The sequence below is a fragment of the Geotrypetes seraphini genome, chromosome 10, assembly GCF_902459505.1.
Source record: "Geotrypetes seraphini chromosome 10, aGeoSer1.1, whole genome shotgun sequence".
NCBI lineage: Eukaryota > Metazoa > Chordata > Amphibia > Gymnophiona > Dermophiidae > Geotrypetes > Geotrypetes seraphini.
The window spans coordinates 146,534,405-146,551,223 of NC_047093.1; the positions used below are offsets into that span (position 1 = coordinate 146,534,405).

A 16,819-nucleotide genomic window follows, 5' to 3' on the forward strand; every position below is an offset into this window, starting at 1 on the left:
AAGCATTTTGTGTGTACTAAGTAGCTGTTATTTTTCAAACTCTCTCCCTGGCCTCTGGGAATGAGAGGGCATCGTAGTGTGGCCCCTCACATGAAACCGGATGGCCGTGGTACAGTGAGCAGGGTCACAGCATTTGCTAAATGACCTGATCTCAGTGAGGTGTGCACAGGACAGAGAGAGTGAAGAGGGGAAGAAGTCTCTGAGGGCTTTGTCAGAGCTTCAAAAATAGCAGGCTCCGTGGTTTCTGGCTGTCAGATCTAAGCACCGTGGTGAGGCCACAGTGGCAGGTGTCCCTGACCACAGAATCCTGTCAACTGAGATCAGCCAAGTACATCCAGAACTGTTCCAAAACGCCCCCCTCCCTCCTTGCTGCGCAGTCTGTTCTGTGTCTGCAAATGCACATACCAGTTTAAGTCTCGGGCTTAACTGTTGACTGCATCTTCCCATCACTGCTGCTGTTTGTGGGACCGCTCTGTCCTCCAGTGCATTCCCATCCTCCCTGCAGGTGACACTAGCTCAGAGAAGAGGGGCAGTGTTTGGTTTAGGAATTCCGACAGTGTATGTGGAAAGATTACGCTGGTGTTGGAGCCATGTGGTGTGAAGAAAGAAAGATTTAAATTTTCAGGGTTAGCAGTAACAAAAGTGATTGATCACAGACAGTGGCTCTAGGGCAGGGGTGTCCAATGTCGGTCCTCGAGGGCCGCAATCCAGTCGGGTTTTCAGGATTTCCCCAATGAATATGCATTGAAAGCAGTGCCTGCAAATAGATCTCCTGCATATTCATTGGGGGAAATCCTGAAAACCCGACTGGATTGCGGCCCTCGAGGACCGACATTGGACACCCCTGCTCTAGGGTATCTCAGTGAATCCTCCAGTCACAGGTAGGGCTCATAATACATCGCACACCCCTGCCACCCCCAAAAAAATAGTATTTGGGATGTACTCCAACAAAGCTGAACTCCTAAAATTAGGCTTTTATTCTCAGCCAGACATAGGATCCTAAGTTTTCAGCTGAAAATCAGTCTAAATTTAGGCTTAGCCCTTCATCTGCCTAGTCTTAGGAGCCTAGTTTAATAGCTAAGCGCTTAACATTTCTTTTCCCATGCATAAATCCAACCTTGTTGAGGCTATTTTTCAGGTTTCTGAGTCTAGTGGAACTAGGAGCGTAATTTAGAGACCCGAGACCTAGAAAATTTTAGGAGGCCAGTTCAGGAGTCTAGCACCTCAAAGTTAGAAGCCTAAACCCTCTGTTATTATTAATTCTTTATTCATTTTTTCATATTATAACAAGTGTATCAGAAAAATACATATAATCTTATAAACACACACTTGATTTTCCTTCATGAATATTTTAAGTACAATATATCATATTTATATTCATATTTTTATAATGTTTTAGATAATATGTAAATCATTTAATATATATGACAAATATAAATAAAATAAAAAGCCCCCCCCCCAAGCCCTCCATTCCTATTTCAGAAAATCTAACCTAATACTTCAAAATGCATTAATTAATTCATACATATTGTGAGGTAAATAAAATAATACCCACCCACATCCCCACTTAACAAATCTCTTATTATGGGAAAATGTTATTAATCATTACAAAAATCTGCTAATGGTCTCCAAATCTTCAGAAATTTACCAACACAAAAAGGTTCCTTAATATTAGAAGAGTCTCTCGGAGATTGTAACCATGCTAAGGATGACGCCGAGCCTTCTTTGATGGTTAAGGGAGCAGTGAGATTTACCAGCCCTTCTGTCTTGCATCATTTCAGTCAGAGGAATAAATTTGCAGTCACCAGGCTGTTGGGTTCAGAGCATCCCTAACTCACGGCTGTTCTTGTTGTAAGGGTCTGCCAGGGACTTGCTTTGATCACCTAATGCTTGCTGTTGTGAGGGGCAAGATGCAAAAAGAGATGGGACAGAGAGACCTGAAAGCTGTGACTGAATTAGGTTTTTTTCCCTCAGGATCCCATCTATGTGCTGGAGAATAATATCCCCATTGACACGCAGTATTACCTGGAGCAGCAACTGGCCAAACCTCTCCTTCGAATCTTCGAGCCAATCTTGGGGGATGCCAAAGCGGAAACTGTTCTGCTGAGTGAGTGCAATATTGTCATCCTTCAGCCGCTCTTCTTTCAGTCTGCTTCTGCTCTCTGTCCTAATACTGATGGGTGCTCTGTTCCCTTTCTCTGCTCACTCTGATGACTTTTCCAGTTCACCCCCCCATTCTCCATAGACAAGCAGGATGAACTAGTCCTGGTTCTCCTCTTCTCTTCACACTGATGGGTATCCTGGTTCTCTTCTTCATACTGATGGGTATCCTGGTTCTCTTCTTCATACTGATGGGTGTCCTGGTTCTCCTCCTCACACCGATGGATGTCCTGGTTCTCCTCTTCTCCTCACACTGATGGGTATCCTGGTTATTCTCTTCACACTGATGGGTATCCTGGTTCTTCTCCTCACACTGATGGGTATCCCGGTTCTTCTCCTCACACTGATGGGTATCCCGGTTCTTCTCCTCACACTGATGGGTATCCCGGTTCTACTCCTCATACTAATGGGTATCCCGGTTCTTCTCCTCACACTGATGGGTGCCCCGGTTCTCCTCTTCTCCTCACACTGTTGGGTGTCCCGGTTCTCCTCTTTTTCTTACGCTGATGTGTTGCTTTCTTGCAGAAGGGGAGCACACTCGCTGTAAGACCGTGCTGACTTCCAAGGTCGGAGGTCTGATGGCTTTTGCTAAGAAGCGAACTACTTGCATCAACTGCAAAGCTGTTCTGAGTGACAATGGTGAGTGTGTGAGGGAGAAACAGTCCCGTATGCTGCTCTTTTTGCTGCAGTCTTGGGATGAGAGAGAGGCTCTTGTGACTTGGGATTATCGAGATCTTTAGGTCTCATCTCCAGCTTGTCTTTCGACCGTTGTGAGCTTCAATTTGTTTTGTGGCTCCAGGCTTACACTGCAAGGGAAAGAGTTAACCTGGAGGTGAATCGGGTTCTCCCTTCCTGCTGTAACTAGGTTTTCTTATCTTACAAAACTCCAACAGCTGTCTTTTTCCTCTCTGCCCCCAGTCTACTAAAAGTAGGAAAGAAGACACTGGACGGAGGAAGTTAATCCAGACTCTGATTAGTGATGTCACAGGGACTGGAAAATGGGTGCCAAGATGGGCACCCAAAGCCCTGATGTAAAATTCACAGCTGCTAGGAATGCTGTTTACATCTGTTCGCCTGGTGTGCCACTTACTTATCAGGCAAAAACAGCAGAAATGACCAAGGATCGGTGAGGACCGGTTGCATACTTTGCCAAGTGTTTTATGCTAATCACTGTGTTAAAAATTTTCCACAAAACTTCTTTGGCTCTGCACTGGCCCTTGGTCATAAGAACATAAGAATCGCCGCCACTGGGTCAGACCAGTGGTCCATCTTGCCCAGCAGTCTGCTCATGCGCGGCCCTTAGGTCAAACACCAGTGCCCTAACTGAGACTAGCCTTACCTGCGTACGTCCTGGTTCATCAGGAACTTGTCTAATTTTGTCTCGAATCCCTGGGGATTTATCATTTTTAAGCCTATCAATCTGCCTGCATAACTCTTCAGTTTTCTCTCTTTGTTTCCTGCATATAGCCTGTCGGCTTCCAGTATGTTGTGTATATCCTCTTCGGCAAATACAGACACAAAAAATGTGTTCAGTTTGTTGGCGATGACTTTGTCCTCCTTTAGCATTCCCTTTATTCCATGGTCATCCAACGGCCCCACCGCTTCCTTTGCGGGTCGTTTCCCCTTAATATATCTAAAGAAGTTTTTTGCCTCCTTGGCTATTTTTTCCTCGTAGTCTCTTTTGGCCCCTCTTACCGCCTTATGGCACTTGCTTTGATGTTTTGTGCTTTTTCCAGTTTTCATCTGTTTTTGACCTTTTCCATTCTTTAAACAAAGTCTTCTTGTCTCTGATCACCGCTACAGTGAGCCACGCCAGTTCCTTGTTTTTTTTCCTCTTGGATCCCTTGTTGATACGCGATATATATAGATTTTGCGTCTCGGTGACTGTGTTCTTTAAAAGGGACCATGCTTGCTCTAGCGTTTTTACAGTGCTTATCCTCTTCTTAATCTTCTTCCCCACCATGAGTCTCATCCCTTTGTAATTCCCTTTTCGGACGTTCAGTGCGTGGCCGTTGTTCTGGATCGATGTTTTGCCCCTGTGTCTAGGTTGAAGTGGATCATATTGTGATCACTGCTTCCCAGAGTCCCGTCTACTTCTACACCTTGCGCCGGTCCTCATAGTCCATTTAGAATTAAGTCCAGAATTGCATTTCCTCTCATATTTTCCTTGACAAGTTGTTCCATCAAGCAATAGCCTACAGCATCCAGAAACTTGGTCTCCCTACTGCAGCTGGAGGTGCCTAGGTTCCAGTCTATCCCCAGATAATTGAAGTCACCCATGATAACTGCATTGCCTCCCTTGCAGTTGTTTTTAATCTCGTCCGTCATTTCTCCGTCAATTTCTTTGGACTGCCCTGGGGGTCGGTAGTAGATGCCAACCTTCGTTTCTGTTCCATTTGTTCCCAGAATTTTGACCCATAGAGACTCTACCTTATTTTTTGTTTCTGTCGTGTTCTCTCTAGTAGACTCAATTCCCTCTTTGATATATAGAGCCACCTTTTTGACCCACTCTGTCTCTGCGGTATAACTTGTATCCCGGTAGCACAGTGTCCCAGACATTTTCCTCATTCCACCATGTTTCCGTGATGCCGATGATGTCAAGGTTATCTTTTTGTGCCATAGCTTCCAATTCCCCAATCTTGTTCCTTAGGCTTCTTGCGTTCGTGTACATAACATTTGAGTTTGTGGCCTGTTATTTCTTGCATTTCCTTCCCTCTTGTGTCCCTTTCGATCCGTCAGGATTTCTGTCTTGCCTATGAGTGAGTCTTCCCCGCTATCTTCCTGTATGGTATCCTCTGGGTATACCAGTTCCCGAACCATCAACTCTCGGTCGACTGTCTGCTTTCCCCTTCTTCCTGGTTTAAAAACTTCTCAATTTCTCTCTTTATATTGTTGCAAAGTAGCCTCATTCTGTCTCCGCTGAGGTGGAGTCCATCTTTCCTGAATAGCTTGCTCTTCCCCCAGAACATCATCCAGTTGTGCACGAAGTGGAATCCTTCTTCGTCACACCAGCGCCTCATCCATGCATTGACTGCTTGCAGCTCCATCTGCCTCTTCTTGTCCGCCCTGGGTACCAACAGGATCTCTGAAAACGCTACCCTCGGCATTCTGGTCGTCAGCTTCCCTCCTAGCATCCGGAACTGGTCCTTCAGTCCTTCCCTGCTGTAGTTTCTGTTGCTCACATTGTTTGTCCCCACATGGATCACCACCGCCGTATCTTCCTCATCTGTGTTGCCTGCTTTTCACACACAAACTTGAAATATAAAATCAAATACAGTGATGTGCATTGTGCCCCATCTCCTAATGTCTCTTCTCTGTGTGACCAACAGGTGCTCTCTGTAATTATTGCAAGCAGAAGGAGTCGGAGCTGTTCCAGAAAGAGGTGAGTCCTTTCGGATTTTCTGCATCTCTTCCCATGTCCAGTGGTGGATCTCGGTTTCCTTCCCCAGGGCTCACGTAGGGACTGTTGCGGGTGGGCCTTTAGTAATCTCTTCAGCCCTCTCCCTGCTTTTCTCTGCCAGATTTCGCACCTGGGTTTGCTGGAAGAGAAGTTCTCCCGTCTCTGGACACAGTGTCAACGTTGCCAGGGCAGCTTACATGAAGATGTCCTATGTACCAGGTATGGTGGTATAAAAGGCTGGCATGTGTGTACATATAAAGCTTCCATTGCCACTCTTTCTGATTGGTTTCCCTTATCTCTGGCTCCCTGGGGAGCTCGATCAGATCTGTTGCTGACAGGTGACACCCAGGTCCTTATGTCTACCTTCTCTCCCCTGCATGGAAGGAGATGGACAAGCGAGGGGTGGGAGGGTGTCTCACGATTCCCCTTGGGGAGGGGAACAGGTGGTGCGCGGGACAGGCTCTGGGAAAGGATGAGCAGTGGTCGCTGAGTGCTAAAGTCCATGGGAGCTGAGAGACCCGCTGACAGCCCTGAGTACTTTATGGTGGCTGGATTGCCCTGGCAGTTATCTCGCGCTCCGTCTGGTGTTTTACAATGTTTGTTAACCTGTGTGCAGACGCTGGCGCTCTCAGAAGGAATCACACACATACTTTGTGCCATTCACTTCACTTTTTATAAACAGATTCATCATACCATTTTTATCAATTAAATGAGCACTTAAATTAATTAACAACTCCTCAATGGACTAGGAGGAAGGTATATCATACATGATAAACAGATCTCAGTGCATAGGACCTCCCATAACATAAGTTATCCCAGGTCCATATTCTGTTAGATTTCAATAATCATTTATACCAAACCTTCTTCCCTCCCCTTAATTAATTAGTTGGTGTCTTTATTTAATTTATTTTATTTTATATTATGTTGTATTACATTAAAATAATTCTCTCTCTATAGTAAACAGTTCATGATGCTTCTTCCTAATTAATAAATCTAACGTTATTCAATCAATTCATCATTATAACTGTGTCCATCAATTAAAAATCTTTTTTTGTAAACTTTTAATATATATCAGCAACACTTATGTTTTCACAGCAAACTGCTAGTCCAACGTTGGCTTTATTGAGTCATAACTGCCCGACGCTCAATTTTTACGTGAGCGTTTCAGTCAAAGACCTTCATCGGGAGAACAAATATATGGTTGCTGCAATTCATATGAACAAAGAAGCCTTGAGGAGAGAGACTTCTTTATTCATATGAATTGCAGCAACCATATATTCTTTAGCACTCTCCAGACCAGTAGAGGTTAACTTTACGAATGGGTATATATCTAATCATGACCAGCAGGTGGAGACTGAAAACAAAACTTTGGGACAGTATATACTATCCTCCCTTCTCTATTTCCCTCAGTCTTCTTTCAGTCTCCAGCAGGTGTTGAGTGATCTGTACCCATCTCTCTTGGTAGGGCTGTTGGAATTTGTTTAGGGGTTTATTGTCCCTGTTTTTGGCCGGACGGAGCTTGGTCGGGCCCTGTTTGGGGGTTCGTCCGACCTCGGGGGTGTCAAACCCGGCGGGTCACGAGCGGGGTCCCTCCCCCCACTTCCTCCACCTCCCCACATTTTTTTAGAGGAGCCTCAGCAGTAAGCCTTGCCCCCTAAGTTAAGCAAGGCATATTGCTTCGAGAGCCTGTGGAGTCTGTTCTGTAAAAAAAAAAAAAAAAATCCTGAGGTAGTGCTGGTCTGGAGGGTTGTTTCCCTTTAAGAAAACTGTATTTTACTGTATTTTTTCATGTAACCAGCACTTTTTTATAGCTAGGTCGCATATGGAGCAATTGTGCCCTTCTCCGGGGGAGTAGGCCACAATTTTAGTCCAGCCGCGAGGCACTCGCGGCCGGCCTGAACTCGGCGGTTTGGGTCGGTGAGGTGGTGGAGCTCCGTCGGCAGCGGCTGCAGGCGCCCAGAGCTCCCCGCCGATGGTGCCTCGCGAGTCGGCTTGGAGCAGTGGGGAAGCCCGGTCTTCCACAACCGCCCACGGAGGGATTTCCCGAAGGATTCCCTCTCAGCTGATTTTTTGACAGCTGATGCCGACTTGCCTGTTTTAGCGGCTGAGACTGTTCAGTCTTCTCAGCCGCTACAGGCCATGGAGGGAGCATTTTTGGCGGGAACTTCGCCATTTTCTTTGTCTGGCCCCTCCATTTTGTCTGCAACCTCAGGTGACCTTCCCCCTGTATGGCGAACACAGGGGCAGGTTTCAGCATGGACCCCTGCTGGGGCAGGGAGTCCCTGGGGACCCCCAGGGGTTTTTTTGCCCCCAATTTATTTTCTTTCTTTGTGCGGACTTTTGGGGGTCCCACGTGCGCCTGGGGGGTTTCGGGGGGGGTTTCCCTCCGCGCCCCCTATGGCTTTGCCTCCCTCTTTTCGTTTGGCGTCCCCTCTTCCTCCTCCCTCATCCAAGCGCCCGCGGGGGGGCTTGGATTGCGAATTGGTGGGCGGAGGAGCGTGTTGGCCTGGTTGAGGACCTGGCTGCTTTGGCGGGCTTCCAGGATCCTCTAGAGGGGACGCCTGTTGGCAGCGGGGCGGCGGGTTTCCCGTCTTCCAGAGCAGATGCGTCCGTGGTGCGCTTTTTATTCAGAGGGATGAGCTTTTAGACCTGTGTAGCAGGTCTCCTTGGTGCGGCATTTTTGCAGTGTCGCCGCCGGAGACCCCGCGTATGGGGGCCCCTCTGCTTCAGGGGGTCTGTCCTGTTTCCCGCTTTTTTCCTGTGCGTCAGGATTTGCGGGATTTTGTGTTGGCGCAGTGGCCTATGGGCGCAGTTTCGTTTGGTGTGCGCCTTGGCTCTTGGGTATCCCGTCCCGGAGGGAGGTGGGGCTACCTTAATTTCGCCAATGGGGAACGCGGTGGTCTCGGCACTTCCTAAGCGGCATACCGTGCCTGTTATGGACGGTTCTGCTCTTAGGGTCTCGGAGGAGCGTGCGTTAGAGACACTTCTTAAGTATGATTTTGATGTTTCTGCCTTTGGGGTCCAGGCGGCTATTTGTGGGGAGCTAGTCGCTCGCGCCGTGTTTCGGTGGGCTGAGCGTGTCCTGGATCGAGAGTCTGATGACTGGTCTCTAGTGGATTAGGAGGTAGCGAAGATTGCGATGGCTGCCTCGTTCCTCTCAGCTGCTCTTTATGACTTGGTGCGGATTTCGGCTAAGTCTATGGCGTGGCCGCGCGGCGTGTTTTGTGGCTGCGCGCTTGGGCGGCGGATTCTGCGTCCAAAGCTACGTTTACTAAAGTTCCCTTTAGGGGGTCTTTTTGTTTGGAGAGGAATTAGATGAGTTGATTCAGACTCTGACGGACTCGAAGGTGCCCCGTCTGCCTGAGGACCGTGCCCGCCCTGCGTCTGGGTGTGGGGCTGCCCGGGGGCGTTTGCGGGAATTTCGCAAGTAACGCCCGGGGCGTGGGGCTGCTTCTTTCCCGGCTCAGGGTTTTTCCCGGGGTCGGTTCTTCCAGCGCATGCAGCCCTTTCGGGGGGCCCGTCGGGGGGCAGGGAATCCCTCCGCCGGTTCCCCCGCTTCCCGTCCTGCGCAATGACTCCTTGCCGGCGCCCCCTTTGGTTCCGGTGGGGGCCCGGCTGCGCAATTTTTTTCCCCAAATGGGCCGAGATCGCGTCCGATCAGTGGGTCCTTGAGGTGGTGCGGGACGGTTACGCTCTGGAGTTTACCCGCTCTCTGCCGGACCTTTTCCTCGCTTCTCCATGTCAGACTCCATGGAAGACGCAGGTTTTTCGTCAGACCCTTCAGCGTTTGCTAGATCTCGAGGCAGTGGTGCCGGTGCCCCCTACGGAGTGGGGCACCGGCAGGTACTCCATTTATTTTGTGGTGGCCATAAAGGAGGGGACCTTTCGGCCCATCCTGGATTTGAAAGGGGTCAACAGAGCTCTCAAGATTCCGTCTTTCCGCATGGAAACGCTGCGGTCGGTCTTTCTGGCGGTTCAGCCGGGGGAGTTTCTTACGTCTCTCGATCTGACGGAGGCCTACTTGCAGGTTCCAATTCGGGCCTTTCATCAGCGCTTCCTTCGCTTTGCGATCTTGGGGCGGCACTTTCAGTTCTGTGCGCTTCCCTTTGGTCTGGCCACGGCTCCTCGGACGCTCACCACGGTAATGGTGGTCGTCGCGGCAGCCTTGCGGTCGGTGGGCATCCTGGTTCACCCCTACCTGGACGACTGGTTGATTCGGGCAAAGTCGTTGCAGGAGAGCTCCCGGGTTACGGCTCGGGTGGTGGTGTTTCTCCGGTCGCTGGGCTGGGTGGTCAACCTTTCCAAGAGTCGGTTGGTCCCGGCTCAGCGTCTGGAGTGCCTTGGGGTTATGTTCGACACCTCCTTGGGGAAGGTCTTCCTTCCAGAGGCCCGGGTGAGCAAATTGCAATCTCAGATTCGCCTGCTTTTGGCGTCCCGGGGTTCTCGGGCGCGAGATTTCCTCCAAGTCCTGGGGTCAATGGCGGCGTCCCTGGACGTGGTGAGGTGGGCGCGGGCCCACATGCGTCCTCTTCAGTATGCTCTGCTCCGGAGGTGGTCTCCCCGGAGGCAAGATTTGGATGTTCCGGTTCCCCTGCGAGGCTTGGCGCGCTGCAGTCTGCGCTGGTGGCTCCGGACCCCTCACCTGGTTCAGGGGGTGGGTCTGGATCTCCCGCAGTGGACGGTGCTCCTTACGGATGCGAGTCTCCTCGGTTGGGGGGCTCAGTTTATGGGCCACTCAGCTCGGGGCACCTGGTCCGCGGAGGAGGCCTCCTGGTCGATCAACGTGTTGGAGACCAGAGCGGTCAGGCTGGCGCTGTTAGCTTTCCACTCCCTTTTGCTGGGCAAGTTGGTCAGAGTCCTGTCGGACATTGCCACGGCGGTGGCTTATGTCAATCGTCAGGGGGGCACCAAGAGCACTCCTGGGGCGCAGGAGGCGGCTCGGCTCATGGGTTGGGCGGAGTCCCATCTTCTGGACCTCTCGGCTTCTCATATAGCCGGGGTAGAAAATGTTCAGGCAGACTTCCTCAGTCGTCACTTCCTGGATCCAGGAGAGTGGTTTCTCGGCGCCGGAGCGTTTCGGTTGATAGTGCAAGCTTGGGGGCAGCCCCTGATGGACCTGATGGCCACGAGTGGCAACGCCAAAGTGCCCCGCTTCTTCAGTCGTCGCAGGGACGGGCTGGCCGAGGGTCTGGATGCTCTGGTCCAGCCTTGGCCAACGGAGGGGCTGTTGTATGTGTTCCCTCCTTGGCCGCTGGTGGGCAGAGTGCTTCTTCGCATTGTTCACCATCCGGGTTTGGTGGTGCTGGTGGCTCCGGATTGGCCTCGACGTCCGTGGTATGCGGATCTGGGGAGGCACCTGGTGGCGGTTCCTCTTCCTCTGCCTCTCTCGGACGACCTTCTGATGCAGGGTCCCATTCCCATGTTCGACCCGTCTCCCTTCTGTCTTACGGCATGGCTCTTGAAAGGGGTCGCCTTAGCAAGAAGGGATATTCAGACAAGGTGATCTCTACACTTTTGGGGTCCCGGAGGCTTTCTACCTCTCGGGCTTATGTGCGGGTTTGGTGTCTCTTTGAGGAATGGTGTCGGGCGCGGGGAGTGACCTCTTTTCGCGCTTCTCTGCCTAACATTCTAGAGTTCTTGCAGGATGGCCTGGATAGAGGCCTGGCTTGGTCTTCTCTCCGGGTTCATCTTGCGGCCCTGTCGGCCTTTCGAGGGTTGGTGTCAGGTCAGCGTTTATCGGCTCTTCCTGATGTGATTCGGTTTCTGCGGGCGGCCAAGTTGCTTAGGCCTCCCCTACGGCCCTCGGTTCCCTCTTGGGATCTTAATCGGGTTCTCTCTGTTTTGGTGCGCCCGCCTTTCGAGCCCTTGGACGACTGTTCTTTGAAGGACCTTACTTTGAAGGCGGTCTTTTTGGTGGCCATTACTTCTGCTAGGCGTGTTTCTGAGCTGCAGGCTTTCTCTTGTAGGGCTTCCTTCTTGGAGTTTTCTAGGGAGCGGGTCGTCTTGCGGCCTGTTCCTTCCTTTCTGCCGAAGGTTGTTTCTCCTTTTCATGTCAATCAATCGGTGATTCTCCCGGTCTTGGGTGGTCGGGAGGGCTCTTCTGAGCAACGACAGCTGCGCAAGTTGGATGTCGGTCGGGTCCTTCGCTCTTATGTGCAGCGGACCCAGGAATTCCGGAAGTCCGATCATCTCTTTGTCCTCCTGGCTGGTCCTCGTCGGGGAGCTGGCGCTTCTAAGGCTACTATTGCGCGCTGGATCAAGGAGACGATTGCTTCCGCTTATCTTCTGAAACAGCAGCCTGTTCCAGAGTTTCTCAAGGCTCATTCCACTCGGGGTCAGGCGGCTTCTTGGGCTGAGTCGTCGCTCGTGCCTCCGGTGGATATTTGTAAGGCTGCGGTTTGGTCCTCCTTGCATTCATTTGTTAGACATTATCGGGTAGATGTTCAGGCGCGTCGGGACGCGGTGTTCGGTGAGCGTGTTCTGGTATCGGCCCTTCGGGGGTCCCGCCCGTGAGAGGGACTGCTTTGGTACGTCCCATTCGTAAAGTTAACCTCTACTGGTCTGGAGAGTGCTAAAGAAGGAGAAATTAGGTTCTTACCTGCTAATTTACTTTCTTTTAGCTTCTCCAGACCAGTAGAGGTCCCCACCCTGTCTGTTGTTGTTGTTGTTGGGGCTGTTTTCGCGGGCAGTTTTTGTTTTTTGCTGCGGGTTCTAGTATTTTTCTAGGGCCGGGGAGAATTAAAGAACAGCGGCTGTGGCTCGGCTGGCTTAGCTGGCGAGCTGTGGGGACATTTTCCTTCGGGTATTTCTCCTCTGCATTTTCCAACAGCATTTGGGTATGTTATTTGTTACTCCTGTTCGGAGTATTGTTTTCTTCCTGTTTTCCAGTTCTTGGTTCTGCTTGGCTATTCGGCAGACTGAGGGAAATAGAGAAGGGAGGATAGTATATACTGTCCCAAAGTTTTGTTTTCAGTCTCCACCTGCTGGTCATGATTAGATATATACCCATTCGTAAAGTTAACCTCTACTGGTCTGGAGAAGCTAAAAGAAAGTAAATTAGCAGGTAAGAACCTAATTTCTCCTTTGTTCCCCCGATGAAGGTCTGTGACTGAAACGCTCACGTAAAAATTGAGCGTCGGGCAGTTATGACTCAATAAAGCCAACGTTGGACTAGCAGTTTGCTGTGAAAAGATAAGTGTTGCTGATATATATTAAAAGTTTACAAAAAAAGATTTTTAATTGATGGACACAGTTATAATGATGAATTGATTGAATAACGTTAGATTTATTAATTAGGAAGAAGCATCATGAACTGTTTACTATAGAGAGAGAATTATTTTAATGTAATACAACATAACATAAAATAATTTAAATAAAGACACCAGTTAATTAAGGGAAAGAGGTTTGGTATAAATGATTATTGAAATCTAACAGAATACGGACCTGGGATGACGTATGTTATGGGAGGTCCTATGCACTGAGATCTGTTTATCATGTATGATATACCTTCCTCCTAGTCCATTGAGGGGTTGTTAAAAATTTAAGTGCTCATTTAATTGATAAAAATGGTATGATGAATCTGTTTATAAAAAGTGAAGTGAATGGCACAAAGTATGTGTGTGACTACTATAAATATATGAAAAAACAACTTAATAATTTCCTATAACCCTATTTGTTCATAGTTATTCCAAAGTTTGGGTAGGGATTTTTGAAAAGAGATCTGTCTTTTGTTTTTGGCTCTCAGAAGGAATGGCTGTTGGATGTGATTCCATAAGTGCTGGTGATGGCTGAGTGCAGTGGGGGGAGGGGGCAGCCATGTGCCTTCCAGTGTTTGGCTAGATTTCCCAGGAAGGTGAACTACAGATTGTGTCCCTCGAAGTGGCCTGGTTACCTGCTTCTATCCTCCCCAGAGGCTCATTAATGTGTTTTTCTTCTGTTTTCCTCCAGCCGGGATTGCCCCATTTTCTACATGCGTAAGAAAGTGCAGAAGGATCTAGAAGACCAGGAGAAGCTTATGCAACGCTTCGGAGCTCCAGCGTGGTGATGGTTTCATGGCGGATGCATCCTGTACACACTGACCTCTGCACTTTCTGTGCCTAAGATGTGCCTTGCCCTTCGGGGGCCCTGTTCGTGGCACATATCAGTCTCGTCAGGGTCATGCACTGGTTCCTCTGCTTGCAGTGCCTGGCAGACTGTGTATCAACACAGAGGAATGATGGAACGCTACTCCAAAGTCCTGATCATCACCATGCTAGTTAGAGAGAATGTGTAGAGCGTGGGGACCAGTCGGTACCACTGGTGAAAGGAGAGAGGACTGCAAAGTGGCATATGTGCCCTGGGGGTGGCCCCGGGGTCCTCTCTTCAAGTGTTTATCGCTGAGGTGCTAGGCTTCAGCATCTCTGTGCCAGCTTCTTATCAAAGCTTCATCTCCCGTTTTGTTATCCTGCTGGGTGTGGTGGGTGGCTTTCCCCCATCTCGGTGTTTTTTGTAATATTTGTATCTGAAATAAAGGTTTTGTACGTTTTCCAATGTGTTGTGAGAGTTTCTAATTTATGGGTTTGCATTTGCAAGTGATCCTGCTGTTTCCTCACAGATGGTATCCTGGGTACAGCTGATAGGTCTGAGCTGTGGTTTTTTTTTTGGGGGGGGACTCCTATGCTTGCACTGGTTTTGTTAATACAGGACAGTGTGTGTGGCTGGGAGGGAGAAATGTAAAGTCTCTCATGCCTGCTCTGGGGCTTTTAAGGTAATATATGTGTCTGGGAGTTGGAGTTTATGCAGACTGCTATCAAAAGGCAGACCATTCACCTACTGTAGCACTAGTGCGGGGGTTCCCAACCTTTTCTCTACCCCACACCCCTAGTAAACATTTATTTAATGTTTGCACCCCCTACAGAAGTAATATCACATTGTCCGCTGTCCACCTCATTTTCGGCCACAAAAAATATGACCACATCAGCCCCTATTACACCAAACTCCACTGGCTGCCGGTGGAGGCAAGAATCATCTTTAAATTCGCCTGCCTCTGCTTCAAAACCTTAGCAGGCTCTTCACCAATTTACCTATCTGAGCACCTTGAAATTGCAGGCCCCTCTCGTACTCGAAATACCTACCTGTTTTCCTTTCCCTCCCCGAAGGGCTGCCTCTACAAAAAATTCCTCGACCGATCCCTAGCATTCCAAGCGGGCAAATGGAACAAATGCCTCTTCACTCTCATCTCCAACTCCCCCCCCTATCAAACTTTCAGGAAGTTAACTAAAACCTACCTTTTTGACAAATTCCTCTGAATGTTCCGCTCTCCTCCTCCTCTGACCTCGACTCTCCCCCAGACTCTTTACCGCCGTATGTAACACTTCTATCTGTAACACTGCTGTATGTAACTTATAGCAAACATAACTACTCCGAATATATAACCTACCTGCAAAACATTAACTTCTCCGTAAATTTATCGTCTAAAATGTAAATGTAACTTGACTGAAAATGCACTGTCTAAAATGTTAATGTAACATTAACGAAATTGTAACTTCGCTGTAAATGTACAGTCTCTTCATCTGTTAACCGCATAGAACTTCCATGGTAATGCGGTATACAAGAATAAAGTTATTATTATTATTATTTCAAGATGAGCAAGGCTAATTTCTGTTGTTTGAACCACATACAATACTGTGGGTGAACAAATTTGAACTAAAAAAAATGATTTTAACTCGTTGTATAAAATGCAAGTATAAATTGAGCAATTAGATTCTAATTTATTCAGAAAAAAATTTGTAAAGGGCAAATGCAATCCCAATTGTGAACACAAAATTCAATGACTTTTTTTGTCATAAAGTGGAACTTTCTTGCCGAATGTGATCTGCAGGTCTGTCTGTGGATTCAGGCGACTCCTAGATTTTGTTTTGACTGTCCAAAGAGAACTAAATCCAGATTCACAAAAGTGACAAGTCGGTTGCTTACTTTACTTAATATGTCAATTCTGTTATTCTCTCCTTTAGATTAAATCAACAACGGGACGATCAACACGACCACCTACTACCATCGCTCAAAGCCCACTGTCGGGTGGCTCATGCCACCAAGGAACGCAAGCCCACTCTTTGGCACAACCCTGAAATGCCATCTCGCATTCCCTGGGGGTGCAGGTTGGGATCCCCTGCACTAGTGCATCAAGAATGTCGACGGTGGCTTGTCTTTTTTTCCCCCCCCACCAACAAAAGCAGGTGTATCACAGAAAGACAGAGTGCACACAGACCAAAAACGACCAAGAAACAAGAGCTCTGTATTGAAAACATTACTATGCAGTGATCATGTGGAAGCTGACATGTTTTGCCGACAGGCTGCAACAGGGGGTTAATACAGAGTGGAAGCATACAGCAAAGCGCTGGATTTTGCTTTTGAAAAAAAAAATGACACAATACGGTCCTGTTTTAGCCACTGAAGAGACAGAAGATAGAGATGTATCTGCCAGTTTTCTTCAAAAGCAAAATCTGCCACTGGCGCCTTTAGTGAAGACTGCCACTGATTTTGGTTGTACAGGTCTTGTCTGTTGTTGGTATGTTTTAAAGTGTATAAACGAGGAAATAGCACCCAAAGAGACAAGTGTCTTGAAATGTTTTCTACTGCTGCTGAGACTCTCGGCAGACATCAGGAAATGCTGATATTCTGCATCTCCCAAGGTCCTATGTGTCTCTCTAGCGCTGTATGTATCTAGCAATTCCTATATAAATTGTGATGGTAATACAAATTGAAAGCATTTTCATTGTCTGGTGAAAGTTACCAGCAGATTTGTACTGCTGAAGACCTCTAGTTGAAAGTTGTCTAGAAAACTAGACACATCCAAGACCATTCAGAGTTGCCTCTGTCACTCATATGACCAATGTAACCAATGTACCCTGATTCTTCCTTGGTTCCCAGTTGAAATATGGTTGGCCATACGGCTTCTGAGCAGGCGTCAACTGGGGAATGTTTAAGAAGTGAAGATTGGGGTTGTCTAGGGTTATGGCTTAGAGAGGACACACCAGTGCAAAATCGTATCATTGGATCTAAAACTTTGCTAATTCAATGTTGGTAACTTCATCCCATGGGGATTCCCATGTTCTTGCAATTCCTGGTCATCATGTGCCCTGAGTGGGGGGGTCGGATTGAGCAAGCTTACTCCTTCATGTTTGTATCAAGGATGTTAATATTGAGCTTGTATGTATTTGAGAGGGAGGGGGAAGGGGGCGATGGCCTAATTTCAACCCTTTAGCTGTTAAATACAAGGCT

General features: G+C 48.4%; 1 protein-coding gene across 4 annotated transcripts in view; it reads left to right on the plus strand.

The window, feature by feature from the left end:
* POLD1 (DNA polymerase delta 1, catalytic subunit) overlaps positions 1 to 14,089 on the plus strand; it is a 115,220-nt gene extending 101,131 nt beyond the window's left edge. For 3 of the 4 annotated variants that reach the window (XM_033961915.1, XM_033961913.1, XM_033961916.1), the window contains exons 24-28: positions 1,975 to 2,107; positions 2,686 to 2,799; positions 5,490 to 5,542; positions 5,682 to 5,779; positions 13,508 to 13,604. In XM_033961915.1, the coding sequence (XP_033817806.1) occupies positions 1,975 to 2,107; positions 2,686 to 2,799; positions 5,490 to 5,542; positions 5,682 to 5,779; positions 13,508 to 13,604 (495 nt within the window). Of the gene's footprint in view, positions 1 to 1,974; positions 2,108 to 2,685; positions 2,800 to 5,489; positions 5,543 to 5,681; positions 5,780 to 13,507 lie in introns of all 4 variants that reach the window. The other variant, XM_033961914.1, reaches the window with a different exon arrangement.
* Positions 14,090 to 16,819: the final 2,730 nt, after the last annotated feature.